Source organism: Perissodus microlepis, chromosome 10 (assembly GCF_051167445.1).
Source record: "Perissodus microlepis isolate ML-2025 ecotype Zambia chromosome 10, ASM5116744v1, whole genome shotgun sequence".
NCBI classification, from domain to species: domain Eukaryota; kingdom Metazoa; phylum Chordata; class Actinopteri; order Cichliformes; family Cichlidae; genus Perissodus; species Perissodus microlepis.
This window is the reverse complement of record NC_140470.1, coordinates 23,938,207-23,964,935: the sequence shown is the minus strand read 5'-3', so window position 1 is coordinate 23,964,935 and position 26,729 is coordinate 23,938,207. Positions and strand designations below refer to the sequence as shown.

The following is a 26,729-nucleotide window of genomic DNA, read 5'->3' as shown; positions in this document are numbered from 1 at the left end:
TTTTTCATGGTGATATGGCTTTACGAGCACATGTAAATGATACTCAAAGGGAGGATGTGCTCGCTAAGCATCTATGGATTTGGACAGAGGGTGTAGCAGGGACAGTGCACCACAGTGGGGGGGAAAATTATTTGATTCCCAAGCAAAATATGACTTAGCACTTGTGTCCTTGAAGGAGAAAACAAATTTCTCCTTCAAGTTAGCCTAACTGGTGATTCTATATTGGCGTGGAAGTCAGTGGGAACCTTGTGATGGTCCACATAACATCCCTGGGAGTGTGCTCAGAGAATGTGCAGACCAGCTGACAGATGTCCTCACTGACATCTTCAACCTTTCCCTGAGTACTGCTGTCATCCCAACCTGCCTCAAGGCCACCATCATTGTTCCCGTGACAAAGAAGTCCCCAGTGTCCTGCCTCAATGACTACCGCCCCGTTGCACTCACACCCATCATGATGAAGTACTTCAAGAGGCTCGTCATGAGGCACATTAAGACCTTGCTGCCACCCACACTGGACCCACTGCAGTTTGCCTATCGCCACCACCCTACATCTTGCCCTCACCCACCTGCACAATAAAGACACACATGTACGAATTCTGTTCATAGACAGTTCCGCATTCAACACAATCATTCCTCAGCACCTGATTGGAAAACTGAGCCTGCTGGGCCTGAACACCTCCCTCTGCAACTGGATCCTGGACTTTCTGACAGAGAGGCTTCAGACAGTCCAGATCAGTGACACCATCTCCAAGCACTGGAGCCCCTCAGGGCTGTGTGCTCAGCCCACTGCTGTTCACTCTGCTGACTCACGACTGTGCAGCAATGCACAGTTCGAACCACATCATAAAATTTGCTGATGACACGACAGTGGTGGGTCTCATCAGCATGCAGAGAGGAGGTGCAACAGCTAACGGACTGGTGTAGAGTCAACAACCTGTCTCTAAACATGGGCAAAACAAAGGAGATGATTGTTGACCTTAGGAGAGCACAGAGAGATCACTGTCCACTTAACATCAATGGATCCTCTGTAGAGGTTGTCAAGAGCACCAAATTCCTTGGTGTCCACCTGGCAGAGAACCTCTACCTCTCCTGGTCCTTCAACACCAGCTCCATAACTAAGAAGGCCCAACAGCGTCTCTACTTCCTGCAGAAGCAGAGGAAAGCCCATCTCCCACCAACCATTCTCACCACCTTCTACAGAGGGACTATCGAGAGCGTCCTAAGCAGCTGCATCACTGTCCAGCATGGTAACTGCACCGTATCAGATCGCAATACCCTACAACTGATTGTGAAAACAGCAGAGAAGATCAATGGAGCCTCTCTTCCCTTCATCACGGACACTTATAGCATCCGCTCCATCCGCAAAGCCACCAGCATTGTGGAGGACTCCCACACACCACTCACACGCACACTCTAAGAAATAAAATGTTGTATTTACTCCACCCAGTTATGTCAACCGGTTCCACACAACTGGGTTAGTGAAATATAAAATGTATGATACATTTAATTTGAACAAGAAATTTTTAGTACATCTGACAACATTTGGATAATTAAATGCAAATCAAAAGAATCATGTTGTATTAGCTGAATATCATAATGTTGATCTAACTAACCTTGTTGATTTAAATTGAGAAGACTAAATAAAACCTACTCAACCAAAACAAGCTCTACTTACTTTAAGAAATAACATGTTGTATTTACTCCACCCAGTTATGTCAACCGGTTCCACACAACTGGGTTAGTGAAATATAAAATGTATGATATATTTAATTTGAACAACAAATTTTAAGTAAATCTGATAAATCTACTCACCCAAAACACGCTCTACTGAAACTATAGGATTAAATCACTTTAACAGAATTGAAACTTACTCTATTTAAGTTTGTAAATTAAAAAAAAATCGAACACAAGTTTATTCAGTTAACCTAAATTTAATAACACTTTGTGTAAAACTTGTTGAAGCACACTTTGAGCAATTCAAATGCTTCTAGATCTTTTTTCCTAAACAATCTTTACATATATTCAAGTGCATTTTAAGTGCAGGAAGACAAGATACAGAATGTCACGTTAAACTGAAATGATTAAAACTGGAAAGTGTTGTGATTCCAACATTTTTAACATTAACATGACTTAATTTAAACTTGATTGGGCTACAATGAAAAGCCCACAATACAGCCCTGCAAACAGCAGGTAGAAATTACTTTAGTGTCATTTTTGTCCATATTTAGAAAAATAACCTTTGCTTCAAAACTTAAACTGAAGTCCAAAGTTAGGAGCAGTCTTTTTCAGTGTAGTTGGATGTTGGTAAAGGTTCAAGAACAAAGAACGCAGAGTGAAGTGAAAGGCCTTGCAGAAGTTCTTGTGGCAATTCAAACTGAACAGTTTATGAAGTGCAAGGAGAAGGGTTCGAGAACCTTGAAGTTCAGTGTCCTCTATAGTTCACTGCTGGCTGTTTCACTCAAGCAGTTTGTTTTTCAGAACCTGCACCTTCATGGATAGGTTGTTCCCATCCAGCTCCATCAGCACCTTCTGAAGAAATTCAAATGTGTATTTCAGGTGCTTTGGGTAGCTCAGATTTAGACTGTAGATTAGTCCAAGCAGGAGGGCACAACCCTTTGCCACATCACTAAGAGCTTGCAGCACAGTGCATCCTTCTATGATGACACCAATGTCCTCAGGTGTATCTGCAGAGTTTGCTCCTTCATGTCTGACAACATAGACTCCCAAAGTCAGCTGCTCCGTTTCTCTGCTTGCTCCAAGATCCACATCCTTAAAATAAAAATAAAAGAAAAAGATAAGTTAATTGCATACATATACATATGGACAAGTAAGTCCACCTTCCATTTTCAATCCCAAATTAAAAAAAGGAAAATAACTGATCGTTTTCCTTTTTTAACTTACCAAGAATTCCTTGAACAGGTCATCTGGCTTTTCATTTAAGTAGACACAGACAGCTTTCAGAACGCATTCCCGTCGAACATCAACGCTGGGATTCTGGTGGAGATAAGAACTCAATATGAGAGAAGTTTCCTATTTTGGTTCCTTTCAACCTCTTTACAAAACAAAGTCAAAAATATTAACACATAATCCAGATAAGTGATTAAGCAATGTTTCATAACTCACATCAGTGACGTGCAGTGAGGTTCATGATTGGTAAGGCACTGACTCCTCTGAGTCAGATCAACAAATATATGAACCCCAAAATCGAAGCTTTTCAATTTTGACATTACGTGAAAGCTTTCATTTTTGCTTTAATCAATTCTAGATTGTTCAACAATATATTTAATAATTGTGACCCTAAAAATATTAAAATTAAATAGAAGATTAGAACTGGGCAATATGGACTTAAAATCCTATCATGACATTTTGTGGTATTTTTTGCGATAACAATAAGTCTGTGAAGGTTCTCAGTCATCCAGGTCATCGTAGTCTAAGGCGCTTGGAAAGAAAAGTGAAGCTTCTTCAGTGAAGAAGCTTCTCGGATGAGAGATGAAACGTCTTCAAGCAACTTAAAGAAGTCCAGATGCTTTTCTTTCCAAGCTTCTTAACAATAAGAGTTACAATAAAAGATCATAATAGTATTTTTGCCTATAAATCTATCAATGCAGCCTCACAAATACAAATACTGCAAATTAAACTTAGCAAATGTGCTATTTAGACAAACCAGCAGTTATTTATCTTGTTGAATTGATGATAAGTTTGACATTAATGGAAGTAATAGTCTCAACTAAATTATCATATTTTTTTTTAGAGGTTTGATGGTGTGTCTCATTTATTGCGTGTAGTAAATAAATTGGTCAAATGACCTGGAAACAATTATAGAAAAATCATTCATTTTACATCAATTTATTAATTTATAAATAGGAGATGCATTGAAATAAAATTGGTGCGTCTCATTGCTTAGGACTGATTTGGTGTCAATTTGTCCTTTGTGAAATTTACTGATGTTCCCTAAGTGCACTGCTTTATCCACTGTGTCAATGGCGCTCTCAGTGTAATGTGATTACACTGTGAATCCATATACGTGTACCTCTTATACATGTTGCCTTTAGGGTTCAGCACTGCCCTCCATCAGCCTCACTCCATGCATTTTTGCAGCACATTTATGACCAATAACATTAAACATGCAACACACATTCGTCAAATAAATGAGGTAGTCTGCATCAAGTCTTACATGTGTAATCAAACATGTATGTTGGCGATTTAGAGAAACAACAGTGGGATTGTGCATGTGTGTGTCCGCGGTAAGAGACAGCATCATCATTGCCTCCTCTCAGCGTTTTACCTTGTATTTGAACAGAAAATCCGTAATGACAGCAATTTTGAGCATAAAAATATTGAAATCCGAGGTTCGACTAGCGGACTCTCCTTTCCAGCACCGAAATCACACAGAAAGCAAATTTAAAATCTAGTGTACAAATTGAATTTCTCTTTTGTTAGTATTTTACTTCTCATGAAGGTGCCTCACTTGACTGCATGTCACTGATTCACATGTATCTACAAAATATTCAAATATACACATATTCAGTTGAAAAAAAAATCAGATTAATGACAGACACAGAAGTTGAAGAAGCATTCAAATAATTTCAGAGCTCAATCAAGGTCAACTAAAATACATACCCCATCCATGGCTGCCATGATTAAGTTGATATTGCGTTTAGCTGTTCCCCCTTCTTTTTGAACACTCTAAGAAGGTGGTCAGCGTAGTGGTCCAGCTTGGCCATGACAGTCGACAACAAAGGGAGCATTGTGATGCGGGCGAACTCTGCAACAACCTGAAACATATTAAAAATTACAACTAGAGAGTATTCTCTATTAATTTTATTAGAGGCCACATGCAAGAATGTTACAACTTTCAGTCAAACATTTTGTATCTTTTAAAATTAACAATTTACAGTACTTTGTTCTTCTTCAAATACAAGTTCTTATGAAAATGACTTGCAATAACAAAGTTAGTAAGAATTACCTCAGTCTCTGAAAACAGGGCAGGCCATCTGTTTTTGACCTCTGCAATGAATGGCATGTCTTTGATGATTTCCTGTCTTCGGTAGCGATGACAGCCAATGGAAACTGATACAAGGAGTTAAATGCATTATATATAACAGTATTACACATTATTCTGCACTTCAATGACAACAGATGAACGCATGTCTTATACTTTACAAATCAAACTGTTAATTGCTTAAATCCCTGCGTTTGACACTAAACCAGAAATCAACATGGAGTCGAATTCTTTCAAACAATGTAGCAACTTAATTGAGGCACATTTCTAAAATACACTATACATTCATTTCATTCTTCAAACTACAGGATCGCTGGCGCTCCCGGTGGTCATTACTGATGTCAGGGAGCAGGTGCAGTAGATGTTGGGAGTAATTTTAAAACTGTAGGTCTTAGTAGGCAAGTCTCACCTTAACAGGAATCGCAAAAGATTTTGGAAAATTACACCGAAGCAGGTTCAACAATATTTGTTAAATGTCTTCATACTTCTAACACGTGAGAGAGGTATACAAGCTAGAGTGTTAAAAAATTTACCAGGCATCATTTGTTTAAAAAAAATGCAAAAGTATTCCCGAAAGTGTCAGATGTTTATCAGTTAGTATACATTAATCAAATTTGTCATCCTTAAATTGTTGTACTTACCAAATAATCCTCAGATGGCGATGGATTCTATCCAGGATACTAAGCATATGCAAGTCTCAGTTGAAAATGGCGGATGATCAAACTTCCACACTGCACATGTGCAAACTCAGAAGTATGGAGAGCCTATTAGGACAATCCTCTTTAAAATAAAGTGCTCTTCATTTTAAATGAACTTTTTACGTTGGATTTAATTTACTGCATTTTGTTGTATTGAAATCTTATGTTGTTAATTAAATTCAAAACAACATTCTTGTGTTTAAAGTTAAAAATCAATTGGTGGCATTAGTTTTAACATAAAACATTTACATAATGCTACCAACATCAGTGTGTCATTTCGAGTGCACTCTTCACCCAGTTGCCTTCTGGAAAGAGGTACCAGAGCATTCGGGCCCTCACTACCAGACAGCAAAACAGTTTCTTGCCCCAAGACGTCAAACTCCTGAACACTCAGTGATTGGACTGACACACGCACACCTTCATACACCAAATGACTTTTTGCACAATACTCAGTCTTTTGCACATTTCTATTGCACTGTTGTGTCTGCACGGTCTTGTGTCTGTATTGTTCTGATCTGTCTGGTGTTGCACTGTCTTTGTTTTGGGATTTTTTTTTTTTTTTGCAATTTTTGCACATTGCACTTTATGTAGTCCTGTGTTGATTGTCTGTCATATGTCATATGTAGCACCATGGTATTGGAGGAACGTTGTCTCGTTTCACTGTGTACTGTACCATTGCACACGGTTGGAAAGACAATAAAGCCACTTGACTTGACTTGACTAGCTTCATTAACTGTTCATAACTATCAATTAGTTATGATGTACACAGGATCGGTCAGGAGAACATCAGAAGGCTGAGGTGACACTTTTAAAGTTAAATTATTTGTTAGATAGCAGCCGTCTTCAAAGTCACTCAGTTTTTATTTCAGAAGACTGACCCTCGAGGCAAAAACATGTTCAATATGTTCAGTCAGTTTGTGCAGTAGTGATTACATAACAGCTAAGTTATATTTACAATAAAGAGATAACAAAGCAGGGCAACAGACAGGCATGGTAATTAATTACTGAGGAAATGATTCAAGGTACTATTATATGATCTGTGCCTGCAGAGATGCAAGAAACTAAAAGCTAGTTGAATGATAGCTAGGAATAAGCTGAGGAAGAATCCTCATTCAGTTGTAGCTGCTTTTCCATTTTTGGGGGTATATTTTCTTCTCTTATTTGAAGTAGAAAATTATGGAAATGTAAATTATATTGCAGGTTTATTAAATTAGTCAAGGGCAGCGTCATGCAGTGTGCTGACTGATCTGTTATCCCCACTGTGCAGTAATCTAAGCCTGATTGACTGAAAGTGCAAAAATCCACTGGGATCGCTGGCTGATCACTGAAGACTGAGTTGTTTAAAGAAGCTCTGAAAATGATGAACGCTTAAATTTGAGACTAAATAAATGAATTTTTGTTCATTCTTTACTCCCTGCCAAAACCCAGAGAGTGTCATTTTAGGATGATGTGTAAGTGTAAGAAAGGCTAATAACAACAATGAGAAGGATAGCAGGAATGGTGAATTTAGTTATTAAAAACATGCCACTTGGCTGAGATGACTGATGACATATTTAGTGAGAGATATTTTCTGCGCCATACATTTATCAGAGTTTTTATTTGTCCTTTGATACTTTTCTTTGAACCTGAGGAGGAGGATTGATTTAATTTATGTACAGGTCCTTTAGCTGCTCTCCCATGTGTCAGTGAATGCAAAGTATTTTAGGTCATCAGCTGACTCATTAGCTTCCTATTTAAATCACATGGTCAGTAAGGAATGATAATAAGCTGTTTCCTACTCCAGAAAGACATCGGGCAGCAAATAGTTTCCTCCACAACATGACAAGCATCTGGCTAAGATATACGACAGACCAAAATTCAAAATATCAGGGGATCCATTTAAGAGCCTTTTGTGCTGGCAGCCAGTTAATCTGACACTTTGATGAAAAATCAATAGAGGGGAGAAAGCTGTTTGGCAGCTGCATCTTAATGGTGCTGCTGCCTGAGTTGAAAACAAATTACAGTGTATCAGATTTAAATATCATGTTATATAAAAGCCTTCTTCATATGTGGTTTTGATTTTGTGTAATTTATTGTCTTCATGCCATTCGTGCAGCTTTTTTGTGGATTATGGCTTGCTTGGATCTAATATAATTTTACCAAATCTGGAATAGTTGACAGTTTCCACTCTGTGCTTCCAGTTTCATAGGAAGTGCTTGGTAATCGAGAATGACCATGACCCCGTGGAAACATTCTCTGTTTGGGCCGTTTTCACGTTTTCAATACATATCAGCTGATATTAGGGCTGTGCGATATGACCAAAATCTCATATCCCGATATAAGACGTCCGATAACGATATAAATCACAAAAATTTAACATTTTCTGTAAATTCTGTGAATCTCGGGAAGCTCGACTTGCGTGAAGTGTTTGCAGCTGGGCGTCGTTGTACCGGGAGTCGAGTGTTTTAACCGATGCATGAAACGACACATTTTTAGACATAAGTTGTAACGGCCTCCGTTTTCTTTGTGAGTATTTATTACACGGCGTGCTGCGGGGAAAAGCCTGTTCTAACGTTTGATTCTAAGGTTTATTTTTTAGCACCTGGCGGCTCTTTTTTTGCTTCTCATCCGTAAACACTCTGCGTACTCTTTCACGTGATTCAGTTTATTTTGAAAAGTCTCAACAGGATCTTGAGCTTTATTGTGAAAGGTTTATGTGGAAAATAAACAAGCGGACACGGGATGGTTTTACCATCATTGTTGCAAAGGACAAAGCATAAAAACAGGCGCTTGTCCTTCAATAGTGTGGTTATATTAAATATAAGAGAGAACTTTAAGAAATTAATATAGCCACTACAGTGAACATCAAAACGATGAAAAAATATTGCCGTAAACTGTTTATTTTGCGACACCAAACATAGTTGTTTTTATAACGTCATCCGATATATATCGTTATATGAACAGCCCTAGCTGATATATTTTAATAGATGGATAGTACCTTGGCACCATTTCTTACAAAGAATGATGACAAAAAGAGTATCATCTCAAACTGGTTTCTTGTACTCAAATGATCTCCACCTTCACCAGAGCTAATCCAAGAGAGCACCTTCATTGTGGGAGGTTCTCATGAAGGCTGTGCAGCTGACAAATCTGTAGCAATGGTGTGATGCTAACATCTCAATATGGAGCAAAATCTCTGCTGAATGTTTTCAGCACCTTGTTGAATCTACGCTGTAGTCTGAAGGGAAAAGAGGGTCCAACCCAGTACTAGCAAGTTGTACCTAATAAAGTGACCCATAAGGGTCTCATACTGTACATTTTTCATATATATTCAATTCAATTCAATTCAATTCAATTTTATTTATATAGCGCCAAATCACAACAAAAGTCGCCTCAAGGCGCTTCATAGATACAGAGAAAAACCCAACAATCATATGACCCCCTATGAGCAAGCACTTTGGCGACAGTGGGAAGGAAAAACTCCCTTTTAACAGGAAGAAACCTCCGGCAGAACCAGGCTCAGGGAGGGGCGGCCATCTGCTGCGACCGGTTGGGGTGAGAGAAGGAAGACAGGATAAAAGACATGCTGTGGAAGAGAGACAGAGGTTAATAACAGATATGATTCAATGCAGAGAGGTCTATTAATACATAGTGAGTGAGAAAGGTGACTGGAAAGGAAAAACTCAATGCATCTTGGGAATCCCCCGGCAGCCTACGTCTATTGCAGCATAACTAAGGGAGGATTCAGGGTCACCTGGTCCAGCCCTAACTATATGCTTTAGCAAAAAGGAAAGTTTTAAGCCTAATCTTGAAAGTAGAGATAGTTTCTGTCTCCCGAATCCAAACTGGAAGCTGGTTCCACAGAAGAGGGGCCTGAAAACTGAAGGCTCTGCCTCCCATTCTACTTTTAAATACTCTAGGAACAACAAGTAGGCCTGCAGAGCGAGAGCGAAGTGCTCTAATAGGGTGATATGGTACTACAAGGTCATTAAGATAAGATGGGGCCTGATTATTTAAGACCTTGTATGTGAGGAGCAGGATTTTGAATTCAATTCTGGATTTAACAGGAAGCCAATGAAGGGAAGCCAAAACAGGAGAAATATGCTCTCTCCTTCTAGTCCCTGTCAATACTCTTGCTGCAGCATTTTGGATTAGCTGAAGGCTTTTCAGTGAGTTTTTTGGACATCCTAATAATAATGAATTACAGTAGTCCAGCCTGGAAGTAATAAATGCATGAACTAGTTTTTCAGCGTCACTCTGAGACAGGATATTTCTAATTTTAGAGATGTTGCGCAAATGGAAGAAAGCAGTCTTACATATTTGTTTAATATGTGCGTTGAAGGACATGTCCTGGTCAAAAATGACTCCAAGGTTCCTCACAGCGTTACTGGAGGCCAAGGTAATGCCATCCAGAGTATGAATCTGGTTAGATACCATATTTCTAAGATTTTCAGGGCCGAGTACAATAACCTCAGTTTTATCTGAATTAAGAAGCAGAAAGTTAGCGGCCATCCAGGTCTTTATGTCTTTAAGACATTCCTGCAGTTTAACTAATTGGTGTGTGTTATCTGGCTTCATGGACAGATAGAGCTGGGTGTCATCTGCATAGCAGTGAAAATGTATGCTATGCCTTCTAATGATGCTGCCTAAGGGAAGCATGTATAATGTAAACAGAATTGGTCCTAGCACTGAACCCTGTGGAACTCCATAATTAACCTCAGTGTGTGAAGAGGACTCTCCATTTACATGCACAAATTGGAGTCTATTAGATAGATATGATACAAACCACTGCAGTGCAGTACCTGTAATACCTACAGCATGTTCTAATCGCTCTAATAGGATATTATGGTCGACAGTATCGAACGCTGCACTGAGGTCTAGCAGGACAAGCACAGAGATGAGTCCACTGTCAGAGGCCATAAGAAGATCATTTGTAACCTTCACTAAAGCTGTTTCTGTGCTGTGATGAGCTCTGAAACCTGACTGAAACTCTTCAAATAAACCATTCCTCTGCAGATGATCTGTTAGCTGTTTGACAACTACTCTTTCAAGGATTTTTGATATGAAAGGAAGGTTGGAGATTGGCCTATAATTAGCTAAGACTGCTGGGTCTAGAGATGGCTTTTTGAGTAAAGGTTTAACCACAGCCAGCTTGAAGGCCTGTGGTACATAGCCGACCATTAGAGATAGGTTGATCATGTTTAAGATCGAAGAATTAATCAATGGCAGGACTTCTTTGAGCAGTTTTGTAGGAATGGGGTCTAAAAGACACGTTGATGGTTTGGAGGAAGTAATTATTGAAGTTAACTCAGAAAGATCAATTGGAGAAAAAGAGTCTAACTTAACATCAATGGTACTAAGAGTAGCTGTAGATAATATTACATCTGTGGGATGATTACTGGTAATTTTTTCTCTAATGATAAAAATTTTATTTGTGAAGAAGTTCATGAAGTCATTACTAGTTAACGTTAAAGGGATGGTTGGCTCAACAGAGCTCTGACTCTTTGTCAGCCTGGCTACAGTGCTGAAGAGAAACCTGGGGTTGTTCTTATTTTCTTCAATCAGTGATGAATAGTAAGATGTTCTGGCTTTGCGGAGGGCTTTCTTATAAAGCAGCAAACTATTTCTCCAGGCTAAATGATGATCCTCTAAATTTGTGACACGCCATTTCCTCTCCAGATTACGAGTCATCTGCTTTAGGGTACGTGTTTGAGAATTATACCACGGAGTCAGGTACTTCTGATTAGAGACCTTAGTTTTCACTGGAGCTACAGTATCCAGAGTCGTACGTAGTGAGGAGGTGAAATTATTAACAAGATAATCAACCTCTGTTGGGGTAGCGTTCAGATAGCTGCTCTGCTCTGTGTTGGTACAGGGCATTGAAGATGATATATTATATATATATATATATATATTTTCTTACACAGTGTCGTTCTTGAGCTTCCTTTCTCCTCTGCCTCTCACACTGCTTCCATCCCTTGCTTGCTGTGCCCTCTGAAGTGATTTGTATAGGGTAAATTACAACAGTAGCAACAAGTATACACAGTTTTGAGTTGCTGCCTTTAAGAAATCTTATGCTGCAGTTGTGAAGGGTGAAGCTATATGCTTCACCCTTAAGCTGTAAATACTGTTATAGCTGTAAATACAACACTGACATATTGTAACCTGTTAAGTTGACTTTAGCTTAATTGAAACCACACAGTTCCTGGTGTTTCTGGCCACCACCCAGTGACCTTCTGTTTTAGTTTTGCTCTGGAAAGTCCTGAGCAAAGATTAGCTGCTAAATGCTCCATGTTCATCAGCTAGCTGCTCGCTTTGCTCTTTGGTCCATAATGACAGATATTTGTTCGAGCCATTATTAATATGCAGGTTCTAAATAATTCAGCTTATTCAACTGTGAGAGGATTCTTTGTCACAGCAGCTCCCTTTCAACTCTTCCTGGAAACATTAACAGCTTGGCACATTTGGATATGGCTCGATCTTAAAGTCATTCCACAGATTTTCTCTGGGATTCAAGTCTGGGCTTTGAGGCCACTGAAGGACTTTCACATTCCTGTTGTGAAGCCACTCCAGCGTTGATTTGGCAGCCTGTTTGAGTCCTGTTGGAGGAGAAATTTATTGGCCCCGCTCTTAGGCCCCTGGCAGTCAGAAACATGCTCTTCTTGAGATTTGCCTGCATTTGGATTCCTGCATTGTTCCTTTGGACCTCTGGCCAAGTCTCTCCATCGTCTCTGGCCAAGTCTGAAGCAGCACCATCATGCTGCGAGGTATAGATGGTCTTAGAGGTTTGATCAGCCTCCTCAGTTCCAGCAGACACAGCACTCTGCATTGCAGCAGAAGCGTTTTGATTCGTATTTCATCAGATCTTTTTTCTTCTTTGCTCAGTCTGTGCTTTGACAAACTCCAGGCTGCTGCCATGTGGTGTTTTTCAGGTGAGCCTGATTTTCTTAAAGGCGGTTGCCACAGTATTAGTTTCTGGCCTGACAAGAAATTCCAGCCTGAACGAAGAACGTCCAAGTCTGGCCGGATCGTCGGCAGGTTGTTGGCTATCTTGGCAGGTTGCTTGATTAGATCAACAAAAAGAAGGAATGACAGTTTAACCTGTCCAGAATACATCTGATAATTACATTTTTTGCTTTTTTCCATGTTTTCTTGGTTTGAGTTACTGTTGATCCCCAAACCCTTTTTATAGTTTAATTTTATTCCCCATATTACAGATTCTTTATACTATTTACAATATGAAATTTAGACATCAGTCAATCAATCAAATTATCTCGTCTGGTCCGACGAGTCTCAATTTTTTGCCATAAGTCATAAGTCAAACTTGTCATAGTCAGATGGTTCAGTTAGAAACAGGATGAAACCATGGATTCATCCTGCCTTGTAGCAACAGTTCAGGCTGTTGCGGTACGGGACAATACTTTAATAGTTTCTTGGTGCCCTTTGGATGCCTGCGTACCAACTGAGCAACCGATGCCTGCATAACCCTTGATTGTACCTTCTGTTGCGCTCTCTTTTGTTGTTAAAACAGCATTAATTCCTCATGGTGTCAATTCAACAAGGAGCTGGAAACATCCCTCCGAGATTTTGATACATACTGACATGATACAGCAGCTTACTGCAGCGTTCTTGGCCGCACATCCGTGACAAATAATTGCCAGTAAATTTAAATTTTTTGAGCCTCGAGTGTTTATTGAAATTTCTGAGAAATAATAATAATAATGATAAAAAAAAAAGAAATTCCAGTTTGCATAAGTTACACGAGTTTCTTTTTAGATTACTTTTGCTACATCTGACATTGTATACATCAGGTTTTAATGGAAAAAACAAAATTACACTGAGATGTGATTTTGAAGTATAGGGATCAAAAACGTATCAAATATACATTTGGCATCAAAGGGTAAAGTCACAAATACCGTACACGTGAAAGTTTTTGCCTTTTTAGATCCACTGTGATCGTCTACTTTATTGGTAATGTGACGACAGTAAACTCACTGTATGCAGAAACACACGAGACATTGCTGAAATTGCACATATTTTCTAAGACTTACCCTCCTGTACCGCATCTATTTTATAAGTGGATGTCTTATTAAATGGGAATGTTTTCAGAATATATTTGTACATTTTTTCCATACAATAGTTTTACTGTTCCGGCCAAATTGAGATCAAACTGTATGTGTGTGGCCCATGAACGATTATAAGTTTGACTGGAGAGCCTCAACTTTTCCTCCTTTTGATACCTGCAACAAAAAAAATTCCCAGGAGACTCTCGACTCGCACTAATTAGCAAATGTTATCAGGCTTGTGTAGCATCACAAAGCCGCTTGCATGGTCCTACCTTTTTATTTATTCAGCAGCAGAAAGGAAATTTTACTCTCCTCTCCCCTGTACTTTACTCTCCCTCGGTTTATTGGCAGAGCAGCAAACACCTCATAAATCAATCAAATTCAACTCACTGCAGAAAGATTTTTATAGTGACCTTTGACATTTCTCTACTCTTCTTTTAGAGTCTACACAAGAGTTTTGGTGATTCTAGATTTCTATGGTAATAAGAAAGTAACTAAATGCTGATGATTATGGTAGAAAGGGTTAGCCTAGTTTTTGTCAAAGAGATATTTTATTTTTGTTTCAGCTGAAAGCTGGTATTAAAAATCTAATCTACTTCTGCTAAAGCCAGAGTAAAATAAAGATCTTTGTTAAATCAGCTGTGTTTGTGTAATGAACAGAGAGGCAGAGAGTTTAATGTACACAGAAAGCACTGCTTTATTGACTGCACTGGACTGGACTGGTCTGGACTGGGTTGGATGGGACTGGGACTCCATCAGATGAAGTTGGGAGGAGGAAGGGAGCAGACTGGGTTGGGTCAGGTTGGGGAGGCACGGGGTGGGCAGGGGCATAGTGGGATGCAGCCATCATTAAGGCAACACAAACAGCATGCAGATACAGTCACAGGAAACATCATCATCATCATCATCATCATATTGCTTTTCAAAGTCTCGCTTAAAACATCGAAATTGTACAAAAAGGAAGAAAATAGGTTTTTCGCACTAATGAAAAATACATTTTTTGATTTTTTTCCCTCCTACAAAGAAGATTCTAATACAAGAAAATAAATATAGCAAAAAAAGCCAAAAAATAATTTAAAATAGCTCTTCTTTTTCATATATGTTCAATAGTTCTCTTTGCTATTAACAAATGGCACAACATTCTTTGAAACAAAGAATACAGAAGGATAAACTCCTGCAACATTCATATTATTATATTGAAGAACCGATGCAGAGTGGAGGACAAACTGGACATGACAGCAGAGATTTTAACCGTTTTATAAGGACAAATAAAGACAGCAGGAGGAGGAAAAATGTGTCCGAGCTCTGCTTTGAATAGACAGCGCCGATTGGCTTATTGTCGTTTAAATACAACCAATAAGATTCAGGATAAGGATGTCCAATCCTACTTAAGTATGTCATGAGAAAGTAGAAATGAGGGAGAGAGGGAGACTCCTATCTTGTCACAAAAATGGAGATTCAAGGGTGGTGTTTAAAAGTTGCTCTTTGGAGGTTGCCAAAAAAAAGCTAATTTAAATTTCTACTTATTTAAACCTGAGGGTGAAACCTTTTTTTGTTGTTGTTGTATTTAATGAGTCAGGAACTGTCTGCTCTGCACAGAAGAAACGTGCTGAGGGAGAATGGTGAAGACAGAAGCCAAAGAAATACATCAATCAGATAGAAAGTTACACAAAATTAAGGAGAGCAAGAGCGATGGACTGACTGGGGAACGAAGAGAGGTCAGAGTGGCAAAATGCAATACATGCAGACTACAGTACAGGGCGAGGTGGCCACATCTGTTCTGGCACTTCATCCACATTGAGCCATCAATTTTTAACGTTCAGCAGTAACTAGAACAGATGAACGTTGGCTTTTGGTTTCCTGCAGCTGAGCCTTTTGGAAAACAACACGCCTGGTCAGGAGACATGTCAAAGCACTTAAGAAGATGGCCTTTTATCTGTCTGTGATTAATCATTTTAAACGTCACTGCATCTAATCATATAACCGGCACACTGTTTTTAAGATGTGCTTATATTGTGTAGAGACCTTATAAATTTTAAAAGGAGGTTTGACCTGCTGCGACCAGCATTTTTCCCCTTTTGGATTTTCACCTATCGGGCAAAAGGACGCTAGTTTGAGACCAGGTATAAACACAGGTCCCCTTTGGGGGATGGGCCATACAGCATAAAAATCCAATATGTGGAGCTACCCAGAAAGGGAGTTAAAGAGCAGCTCCTTCTTAGCATCACAATAATACAGAACACCATCATATAATGTCCCCTAGGCTATAATAACCTCGGCTGACACTCAGCAGAGGAACCGGTCCACCTGTCCTCCTGGTGACCAGATGTTGGCTGTGATGCAGCTTTGTTGCAGGATGAAGACGTGATTAGCGCTCATCCCATCGTTCAGGCTTTTAATGTGGCTGTAGATGTACCGAGATGTACCACAATTTTATGCGAATGTTTTCTAAAGGTGTGTTCGACAAAACGAAGAATCATAAATTCTTATTTCTGTGGGGGTGTGAAGGTTGAGGCTGCACCTCTCAATTGATGTTCCCAATGGAAAAACATGAGCTGCGAGCTTGATTGCAAGGTATGCATTAATCAAGCGTGACAGCTGAAGCCCCTGACGGATGTGAGGACTCACGAGAAACTGAATTTATTTGTGTTTTCCATCCGTCTGTCTCCCCTTCTCTCCTTGTCTGTGTGTTCGTACGAGCGCATAATTCAAGCAGAAACTTTTTTAATTTCTCGCAAAGAGTTTGTAGCATCTAATTATAGAAACTTGCTTCTTTCTGTTCCTTTCACATTTGTTTGGACACACCTTTAAGAGCGGAGAAGGAGTTGAGAAGAACAAAGGGACGGAGGTGCAAAAGATCAGCCGCCACGTAGGAGGGACGGCTCCCAATGTTTAGTTTTAACTAGAATTATGCCAGTGGACTCTCTCTATTTTGCCTCCTGTGACCACATAAAACTAACAGAACCACCCTTACGCATACAGAGGGATCCAATTTAGGCAATCACAACACCTGTTGGTTCCCTGCAAGTATCGAATCTGGGATAAACACAAGAAGTGACTCAGAGGCAGGAGATAAACATTTGCGTGAATGAGTCAGCTCATGAAACAAGAGAAGAAGAACAAAAAAGTGGGGAAATGGATAAAAATGGAAGGAATCAAGGAGGAGGATTAAAGCGGAGACAGATGGACTGCGTGGTGGAAATTACAAGCAGGAGAAGCAGAGAGACACAGTGCAGACGGCCTCTTAACAAATTATTTTAACCTGCATCTGAAATCCATTCTGCCTCGACGCGATGTATCCAGATTACATTTACACCTGCAAAACAGTGTTGAAATCGCTTTCTTTCCTGTTGCACTTTGGGCGAGCTTCCTGGCTGAACTCAGAACAGATGCTGGGAGACGGCTGGTTTGTCTAAATGGATCTTGGGAGTGTTTTTTTGGATTTACACTTCAATTTGTATGCTGTTATGTGGATGTCTGAACCTCACAGGAGCGTGATGGAAAAACCAGATGTAAAGACAGTTGAATAAACTGTTCATTTGGTGGGTGAGGCAGTGTAAAAAAGCAGGACTTTCCAGGTTTTCCAGGTTTCAAGTGAGATTTCCAAAAGTAAACATTAAAACAGACTGGATTCCAAACCTGGATCTTTTTATTGGTATGAGCTGTTGGCTAAAAGTATCTTTTTCTATGAACATAAACAACCAGAGTGTAAGACTGAAAGTGGATAAATGAAAATCTGGTCTTCATTGTGATTTTTAAAGAACAAAGTTGGTGTTATGATATAGTTTTTATCCTTATTTGAACAAATCCTAGAAAAATACCAAAGCCATCAGCGGTTTATTACAAAAATTTTCAGACTTGTTAGACATGATGGGGTCTGTTAGCGTTACAGCTACAAAAAGAGCCTCTTTGACATTCATTTTACTGTTGTTACAATGCCTTAAGCTCCCACTTTCAGAGAGTTTTTTCCACTGTTGGATCTGTGTGATGTCATAAAGAGGGGACATGCCTAATATGGCAGCTCTGGCTGTGAACACAGAAGCTTTAACTTGAAAGAAACTAATAACTGTTTCAGAGTTGCGATGAACCTCGGCCTAGTAAGATAGAGAATGGTTAGTTTTAAGAGTTTTAAACTCTGTTTAAAGAATTGTTTGGTAATGGCCTTTAATTTATGCTCTAATTAGCTTCATATCACGAAGTTCTGGTGATTAATAATATATTCATTCTGCCGTAAAAATGAATAGTTTTGTAAGCCGTTTGAAATGGAAGTATCTCTGCTCGGCTCTCCTGATTTGAGTTTTTACATTTTTGCAAAGACAAATCTTGGACGGGGACCCAGCTGTGTGAGGCGAGAGAGCGAGAGGAGGCATGAGGAGGGGAAAGGGAGGGCCTGGTGCTGTTTATATTAGCTGCTTGTTAACCTGACTGTACGTACAGGCTCCAAACAGAACGCAGAGAAAGAACAAGTTGTACTCTTTTGTCTTTCTTTGGCTCCGGTTCAGCGAACAGTCTCCCTCCTCTCCTTCTTTCTAAACAACTCTCCCCTTCCACGCACTTTCCCTCTTTTCAAGCCAGAGTTAAGCAAAGCTGAGTGCAATGTTTTCAGCTCCTCGTGCGTCTGTCATTATTTGTCCTTAAAGCTATAGGCGTCCTTCTTCTTTTTTGATCACCTTTAAAAAACCATGTGCCAAGGGCCAAGGAGGCTGATCACCGGACAGGGAGAGGAAGAGTTGTGGGCAGGAGGGAGACAACAGGGTGATTGTTTTTAGGGGATTCAGGATGGAGAAGAAGAGGGGAGTTTGCTGGTGGTGGGAGGAGGAGGAGGACGAGGAAGTTGCTGGATGGTGGATGCAGAGTAAGGTGGGTACAGACGGGAGATTTAGTCTGAAAAGATTTCTCCGAGCTGCTGTGGAGGATGAAGCGATCACACGGGTAGAGCATCAATCGCTCTTTGGTTCCACCTTAAGTCGCCAAGAGATGCTGGACACAAACAGTGTCGTCCCCCCCCCACACACACACACCTAAAAAAAAGGCACAAAAATAGAAGCAATGCTTTTCGGATGAGTGCTTCTTGAGGTTTGTTGCAGGCTTTGATCCAAAAAAGCAACGCGGTGCTATCAGATTGCTGCTGCATTTACCATTACATTAAAAAAAGGCAGCAAATCTTCACTGCTGTGAAGCTGAACCTGGGGAATGAATATCTGCCATTTCTGATAAATTAACCAAATAAATTTTTAAGATGTGACTGATTGAGTCTCGAGCTCTGAAGGTTGAGTTTTACTTGAGATCAGTTTCTTCCTCGGCAGCAGCTCCGGTTGTGCGACTAAACCTCTGATCTGTGGAGTGTGTGTCTGGGTTCTGGATGCTGAGACCTTTAAGCCATAACTTTGCTGTAACGGAGAGGAGAGCAAAGCGCCAGTAAAAACAGTAGAAGCAGATAATGAGTCAGCTTTCTAGTCTGATACGTGCCACAGCGGCCAGATAAGCATTATAAAAGGAAAAAAAACAAAACAAACAGCTTGCAAAAGCCTCTTTAAAACACGGAAAATGAAAATGTCTAGTAGTAGTAGTTGAACAGTAATATACATTATTGTAGATGAGTATAAACTCCAGCGGTAGGTAGGTGGGCGGGTTTGTACGGCTGGTGTAGGGCAGCGAAACAAGGACTAGGCATTGATACCAGAAACAGGAAGCACTAAGCAATCTCTATTGTTGTGTGGATACATTTTTAGACAGACCTGCAATTTTCTGCTTTACAGACATTTCAAGACTTCTGATCTAATCCTGCTTTTATTACTGGACTGCTGTCCCTTGTCGCTTGCAGGTATTTATTTCCTAAGCAATACCCAGTCCTGCTTTCACTGATCCCACCACAGCCTCAGACCACTTTCTGGATGAAGGAGCAACCACAGAAGAAGAAACGACATCTTATGAACTGCATCCCGATGCCCTCGTGGTTCCCCAGAACCACCTCAGTGCAATAAATTACTTTAAATTGTAGAAATCCAACTTTTTACCACCCACTAGGAGCAATCATGGAATTTAAAGCCCCGTTTTTAATGTCGTCGTTCACCAGAACTGAACATTGCTGTCATTTCTGGATCACCCTAAACTGCTTTTCTTGCTAATGGAAAGTTGTAAATGTGACCCTTCACCCAGCTGAGGGGGTTCTGAGGAGCCCAGCCCTGCTGGTGCACTGATGTTTTACAACAGAGTCAGTACAGTAAACGGCAGCTGTGCGCAGGCGAGGTTCCAATTACCTGCAAGCAATCGGTCTAGTGGAAAGCATCACTGTGTGTAGGTGTGTTTCTGACCTGCCATTATGTGCTTGATGCCCGTCAGTTTATTTCCGTGGTGCAGCGTCAGTGCCAACACCTGAGGGAAGAGTTCTGCTCTCAACATACAGCAAGCTGAGGACTGTACAGCTTTTCTGTTGCACATTTTATTGCCTCTCTAAGTGGTGACTTATCATAGAGGAACGTGACCTACCGACACGGATGCTCCGAGTATGAGGATAAAAACTTTCACACTGCGTCTAATTTTATGGGACACAACCCAAATAGATAGACAGAGAGCACGAGAAACCCCCTGCACTAGATCTCCTTTCAGTGTGGATATTCGACCTGACAGAGTTGCAAAATTCAAAGATCATCAGAGCACATTCGGGCTGCGAGCCAACACCCACACCGGCGTACCACACAGAGGATAGCAATGCTTTGAAGTTGCATTCTAGCAGATATTGATAAAAAGAACCTGCAAGAGACTCCAGTCTACATTATCTACGAAGCGGAAGGAGAGGGCATTGAAGCCACACTGTAAATATAGAATAATAACCAGTTATGTTTGCTAAGGCTGCACAGTATCAAGGCAAAAAAAAAAAAAAAGATCAGAAGTACAATTTGCTTTGTTTTTGTGTGGAATCTGACCGTCACCCAGCAGGAAATCTTATATACTGCTAACCAGCTCCACTAATTTAGCCCCAAATGAGTATTTTTCAGTCCTTTTTTTGTCCTTCAGGCACTGTGCAGCCTCAGCCTTTGCTACTACATGTTAAGGCCATACATGTGAGGCCTTGTCTAAAACCACTGTCTACAACGTCAGGCTACTCTGAACATTGAATATTGAAACCAAGATTACATTTTTCTGTCTTAGCAACACATGAATGGTAACGAACACCTGGCCGAAGATTCGGAGGCGACACGTCACCGCGTCCTCGCATCGGAACACGAGCTTTGTTGCTCTTTTTTTGTCGTTACTGTAATGTGTCAGCTGTAATAGCCATCGTAGAAGTCCCAAGTTCTCCGCCTGTCCTCGCAAGACTGTGACGCAACAATGCGAGTGCTTCTACCATGGCTACACCTGAAGGGACGAAGAGGGGACAGAGACGCAGCGCTGTCACCTGACCTGTGATAATACTCTCCTGCTGTTGGGGAGGGGGTGGCGTTTCGCTCTGAGTAAACTCATGCTTCCTGATGCAGTCAGGACCACATATACATAACAAAAACTTTTACATTGTAACCCTGTTATACCAGCTCTGGGGTTTGTGTAAGCGTCTATGTGTGTGTGTGTGTGCATGCGTGTAAGTGAGAGAGCTGTATGTTGTGTGATCAGTTCAGCAGCACTGGCTTTTTTCTTTTTTTTCCCTTTTTTGGAGGGGGTTAATACATGCGAGTCTGTGTTTAACAACCATCACCGGGCATTTCCTGTGGGAATCCCCCCGTGAATGCAGATCTATCCAGGTTGGGAATTAAAAGCGCCCCCTGGGTTAGAGGAGGTCGAATCACATCTGCTGACCTGGACATCACTGTTCGAGCGGTCTGACAGCTTAATATGTTTGCGTAGATAAGACTGAAATATGCTGTCTTGTAACACAGATCTGTTCTTTGGCATGGTCACTCCAGAAAACCGGGGAGAAGCTGTTCATACAGGAAAACGGAGAAAGTAGAATGGACTTGGGCCTCTGTTTAAATGTGTGTTCATCAGGCCTGGGTCAAGCAGCCCCTAAAATCAAATCTTTAAGTCATCCCAGTTTGGTGAGACCCAAAAGACAGTCCCATCTGTTAGCCGATACTATCTGACCTCAGATCAGATGGGTTAAAGTGGGACTGTTGAACCCAGGGCTGATGGTCGTATGCTGTACTGAGAGAAGGCGCATGCTCAGTAGTAGTCGTGTTGGAGTTCAAACAGTGAAGCTTTCCAAATAAGGAAGTTTCTAGACAAACACACATCACTTCATATATTTATATATATATATATATATACTGTATATGATATAAAATGTGTGTGTGTATATATATATATATCTACGTCTTTCGTTGCTTTTCCATAAATTCTTAACCTTTTATTGTTCTTTTTTATAAGTTTTTTTTTAACCCCTGAGAATACCACGGACTGCTTTAAGTACAAAATACAACTCTCTGAGAAAAACAAGAACGGCTCATGTGTTTTGTTTTTAAAAAAACAAATTTACAATCAAATCAATTCAGGGACTTAAGAGCGCAGGCCTCTGAAGCTGATTATTACACTGTCTACGTCCATCTAGTAGGAACAAGACGTGCCTCAGAGCCATCAGTTGTGAAAGCTTGGCCACGTCAAACAAAAGCGGCTGCCACGTTGGTGCCTGACAGTGTTTACGTCTTTATAGAACAAAATAATAAGCTGCATAGGTACATATGGGTGATCTGACTAATAAAAAGGACTAATTTCCTCTAATTTTACATATAGTTTTATGTATATCCACATGCACTGAATGCATTCCAAGTGATCCCGCTTCCACTGGACACATAAATAGCAACATCAGAATGCCAAAACTGAGGATTCCTCCTCGCATGAACCAAAGCAGAATTTCAGCTGCTCTTGAGGTTGAATTTGTGTCACATGATGTCAGCTGCTGTAGCAAGAATTTACCCATGAACTACACAATGCATGGCCACCCTAACCACTCTGTAACTGTTTATAAAACATGTCTCTCAGGCTTGGCTTACATGAACACAGCTACCCACTCCATATGAAAAAGCAAAACTGTACTGCTGATTAACCAAACCCCAAAATGAATACTATTTGCAGTAATGTGCATGAAATTTTAAATAAGAGGACTAATTTTCAATGGCAGCAACATTGTGCCCACAGTGTAACTGGCCAAACTCTGGTTATTGATGGCTCTGGGCTGCAGTGATGTAACTTAAGGGGGCACAGAGCAGCAGGCAGCTCTTTGCACTGAAAGCACGATGTTGCTCTGCGTTGCAAGCTGCTGCATATGCTCTGTTGATAAATGGCAAGTGATGCATTTCCATCCTTTCAGGCACTACACAATTGTTAAGGTGACAAGGAGCCCAATGCCAGCTACGCTCAGTAGCCACTCCAATGGGATTTCCTTTTGGCTTGATTGTTACAAATCCGATTGACAAACGACTGATTGATCTACTCAGCGATTGTTTGGTTGATTTGGAAAGTTGGCGGCGATTGAGGGGGACGCAGGGCCACAGGGCAAGTGAAAGAAAGGCACAGAGTTTGTACGACGATTTTTCTCCAAAGACCCGGGAGTTAAAAGAACGCGGAATTAGGAAGAATTTGAAAGCAGCTGACAAAAAGTCAGACCAAATATTTCAACGACGGCTGCGGTGTGAGCAAAAGGGATCCGCTTATGGTAGTTTGTGTGTGAGTATGTTTGTGTGTGTCTGTGTGTCTGTGTGAAAATCTGAATGAGCACCAGGGTTGGGGTCAATGTGTTCGCTATTCAGAAACTGGCAAAGCTGGAGATTTGTAGATTTTTTTTTGTTGTTGTTGTTTTTTCTTTTATGAACTAAAACGTGAAAATGAATTTGAGAATGAAGGATTCAGTGTACATTTTTCAAACCGAGTCAACGAGGGAGGAAAATTGACCCCAACCCTGAATGAGCATCTATTATACACACAAGTGCTTACATTACAGCTCTTATGACTAGCTATGTTGTGCTTTTCAAGGCTGAATACAAGTTGTCACCCGCTGTACATATTCAGACCAACTCTGGTGTGAAATTGTCTTTTCCACTGAACATATTCAAGAAAACAAGCACTCACTGGATGCAACTCGGGCCACAAAGGCCGAGAATGAAGCATACCCTGAAACCAGCTTGAATAATAATAATAATTATAATAATAATGCCCCAAAGTGTTTGTTCCCAAGTCTGGCAGATACCACAGACATGAGGCCAGAACTGGGTGCTTCGTTCGACGCCCAGAAATGAAATGATTCTGAAATATACAACACAAAAAAAACAAGAGAAAGAGACTGAAGGTAATGTTTGTTTTCAATCTGCTGAATGTATCACATCTTATGATAAGCTAACAACAAACTGCAGTCCAGTGGAGAAGCTTTTCTGTATGATAGGCAAACGGCTACATTCAAATCCCCTCCGTCCTAAAAACAGAGCAGGTTAGGAGCTGGGGATTTTCCACTGATGGATGCGATCGGGATTTTGGTTGAACAAAGCGATCCAGCCGTGTTTTTATAGACTGTATGCTGGGCACAGGTGGGAAAAAACAAAAAACAAAAAACAATTAGCCAGCGGGATTCTGCTTGGATAACTGCTTGTGTGTATTTGTCTATTGGAAACTCAGTTCTTTAGGAAGCCAGCACGCTTCTTCTCAGCAGGTCCTCGTTCCCGGAGTGCAACTGCGGCAGGCGGAGCTTGCGCCCACCGGTGCGCGTGTCCGAATCGCTCTGCTCGCCGTCAGAGAAGTAGCCATCAGTCTCAGCAGCGTCTAACAGGGATACGTCTTTCCCTGCGAGTGGCAGGTCCATGGACTCGAACCCCGCTACACCTCCGGTGACGCCCCTCCCTCTTGATTTACCCTGGCGGGACAGACGGTGCCGCGGGGTCCCGCCACGAAAGATTGTCCCACCGTCGGGAATTGTGAACCCAAGACCAGAGACTGGTGGGTTTGAGCCCACTGTGAAACCAGATCCAGCCCCTGATACTACACCATTCCCTGCATGGATGCCATCCCAAGGACTGTTATCCTCCGAGATGTGACAGGAATCCATTTTGGAGATGGGCGGCTGTGGCGGTGGGTCCCTGTGAAGGTCAGAGCTCCTGGTCTGGTGGTGATGGAGGGGGTGGTGCACGGTCTTGGAGGAGCCTTTGTTCTTTTCCCCTTTCCGACTCACGTGGCCAGACTTTTCCTCCGCCACGCTCGCCCAGAGCCTCTTTGCGGTGGAGGGGCTGCCGCCAGCGGACGCAGCAGCTGCAGACAGGAGCGTCTGAGGCTGGGCCGGAGCGGTTGGTTGTGCACGAACACGGGGCTTGTTGCTCCCTCTCGGTTTGCGCCCCAACTGGGGTGTTTTCCAGGTGGACTGCATGGAGTTCTCCATCATTAGGTTGAGCAGGCTCTCTTCGCCCTGCAGGAGCTGGATGAAAAGAGGAGAAAGGTAAGAAAGGGAAAGGCAAAAACTGGTGATGAAAGAGGAAAACGGATGAGGAACAAACAAATCTTTTCATGTTTAAAAGTGAAATAACACAAACTATATAAAAGATATAAGTGAAAAGTTGACTGATACAACAGTTAATCTGCTCATTTTTGATTTTGTGGTTTGGAATATTTTGGAACAAAAACTCCCCACCCACTCCCACCTACCCACACGTCCAACAGCTTAGCAGTTTAGACTGTGAGCTACCGACTAAATGACAAAGCTGATCTGTTCTGACGGCACTCTACATCGTGATCTTTTATTTCTTCAGGGTGTGATTCTGTTGAATCTCTAACACTTTTTCTTTTTAATAAACAGCGCTTGTGTTTATTGATTTTAAACTACACCCCTAATATTAACTTGCGACATGTGGGCTTTGTTTAAATTACATCATTGTTTATTTATGCAGATCTTTGTTTCTGAAAGATATCAGGTTCCTGTTTAATTGGAAAAAATGACTGCGGTTGTGTTTATTGTTCTTTAAGCACATCCAAAAACAGCAGCGCAATCTGGTGAGAGCGCCCTGCCAGCCAGCACACAAACAGCACGTTCCTGGGGGGAGAACATCTTTGCTCTGATTAGCAGATCGATCAATTTACAATAAAAAACTAACAAGCTAAACTACATAAAACCACAGCCAATCTAAAGAATCGATGATCAGGTCTTTGTTCAAAGTCAGATGAACTTTTTCAAGTGTCAAAACTACAAACTGACGCTGTGCTGGCTGACTGGCTCACCGCAGACTCGATGAAATGACTGAAACTTGAGTGAAAAGCACCATCATGCAAACTTTTGGACCATCACAAACAGCTGTAGCAGCTGTTTGGTGTTGGTATGATGCTGATGATATTCTATATTTCCGATCAGAAAAACACATTAGTTCCTTGTTTAATACGTTCTGAATTCCCCAACTTGTTTGTGGCTCTCAGCCCTAAAACTACTGGTTCCCACTTAAGTAACAAATCTTTATAAACGGCTTCATAGAGGTGTTTATGTACACATTAATGTCTAAAACTAATTTAGAATCTAATTTCTAAATCTGAATTTATGTTTCAACATCAAAAAGGTGATAAGTTGAGTCATTGTGACCCCTGTCAGTTCGAGGGACCAGTCTAACCAGACCCCGGGATAGGTGGGGTCTGGTTAGACTGGATAGGTGGAGAGCTGGCGCCTCTTTGCTGAGCTCACAGAGGCTACTGAGCGGGGACTCCAGCCACATCCAAGACGATGCTGCTGGAATGTGTCCGCTGGATGAGGAATTTATTGGCAAGGCAGCTGCTTACTGCTCAGTTTTTAAAAAAAAATGTATATAGTCACAAATATGCATGTACACATCTGTTCATTATTTAAAAAGCACAGATTAGCTTCGCCTATGTCCACAGTTGTGGACACAAATGCAACAAAGTTCTGTGGGAAACACTGTGGCCTCCCTCATGTGTTAGGATGGTGATCAAAATATACACAGATTAATTTATGACTGCTTTTAAAAAAAATACTTTTCCATTAATACAAGCACCATTCGGGAATAGTACCAG

The 26,729-nt window shown here is 41.0% G+C and overlaps 2 protein-coding genes across 3 annotated transcripts in view; both read right to left on the bottom strand.

The window, feature by feature from the left end:
• Window positions 1-1,946: 1,946 nt before the first annotated feature.
• LOC146379466 (uncharacterized) lies at window positions 1,947-5,140 on the bottom strand. The gene is made up of 4 exons (XM_084941278.1): window positions 4,967-5,140; window positions 4,621-4,775; window positions 2,902-2,994; window positions 1,947-2,769 (listed from the first exon to the last, which is right to left on the bottom strand). The coding sequence occupies exons 2-4, from the start codon at window positions 4,636-4,638 to the stop codon at window positions 2,455-2,457; spliced, it is 426 nt and encodes a 141-aa protein (XP_084797404.1). The 5' UTR covers window positions 4,639-4,775; window positions 4,967-5,140; the 3' UTR covers window positions 1,947-2,454.
• A 9,277-nt stretch (window positions 5,141-14,417) lies between these two features.
• The window catches only part of jade2 (jade family PHD finger 2), a 224,543-nt gene continuing 212,231 nt past the window's right edge, over window positions 14,418-26,729 (bottom strand). For both annotated transcript variants that reach the window (XM_084940743.1, XM_084940742.1), the window contains one exon: window positions 14,418-25,134. In XM_084940743.1, coding sequence (XP_084796869.1) covers window positions 24,349-25,134 — 786 coding nt within the window. In that variant the 3' untranslated portion in view covers window positions 14,418-24,348. The remainder of the gene's footprint in view (window positions 25,135-26,729) is intronic.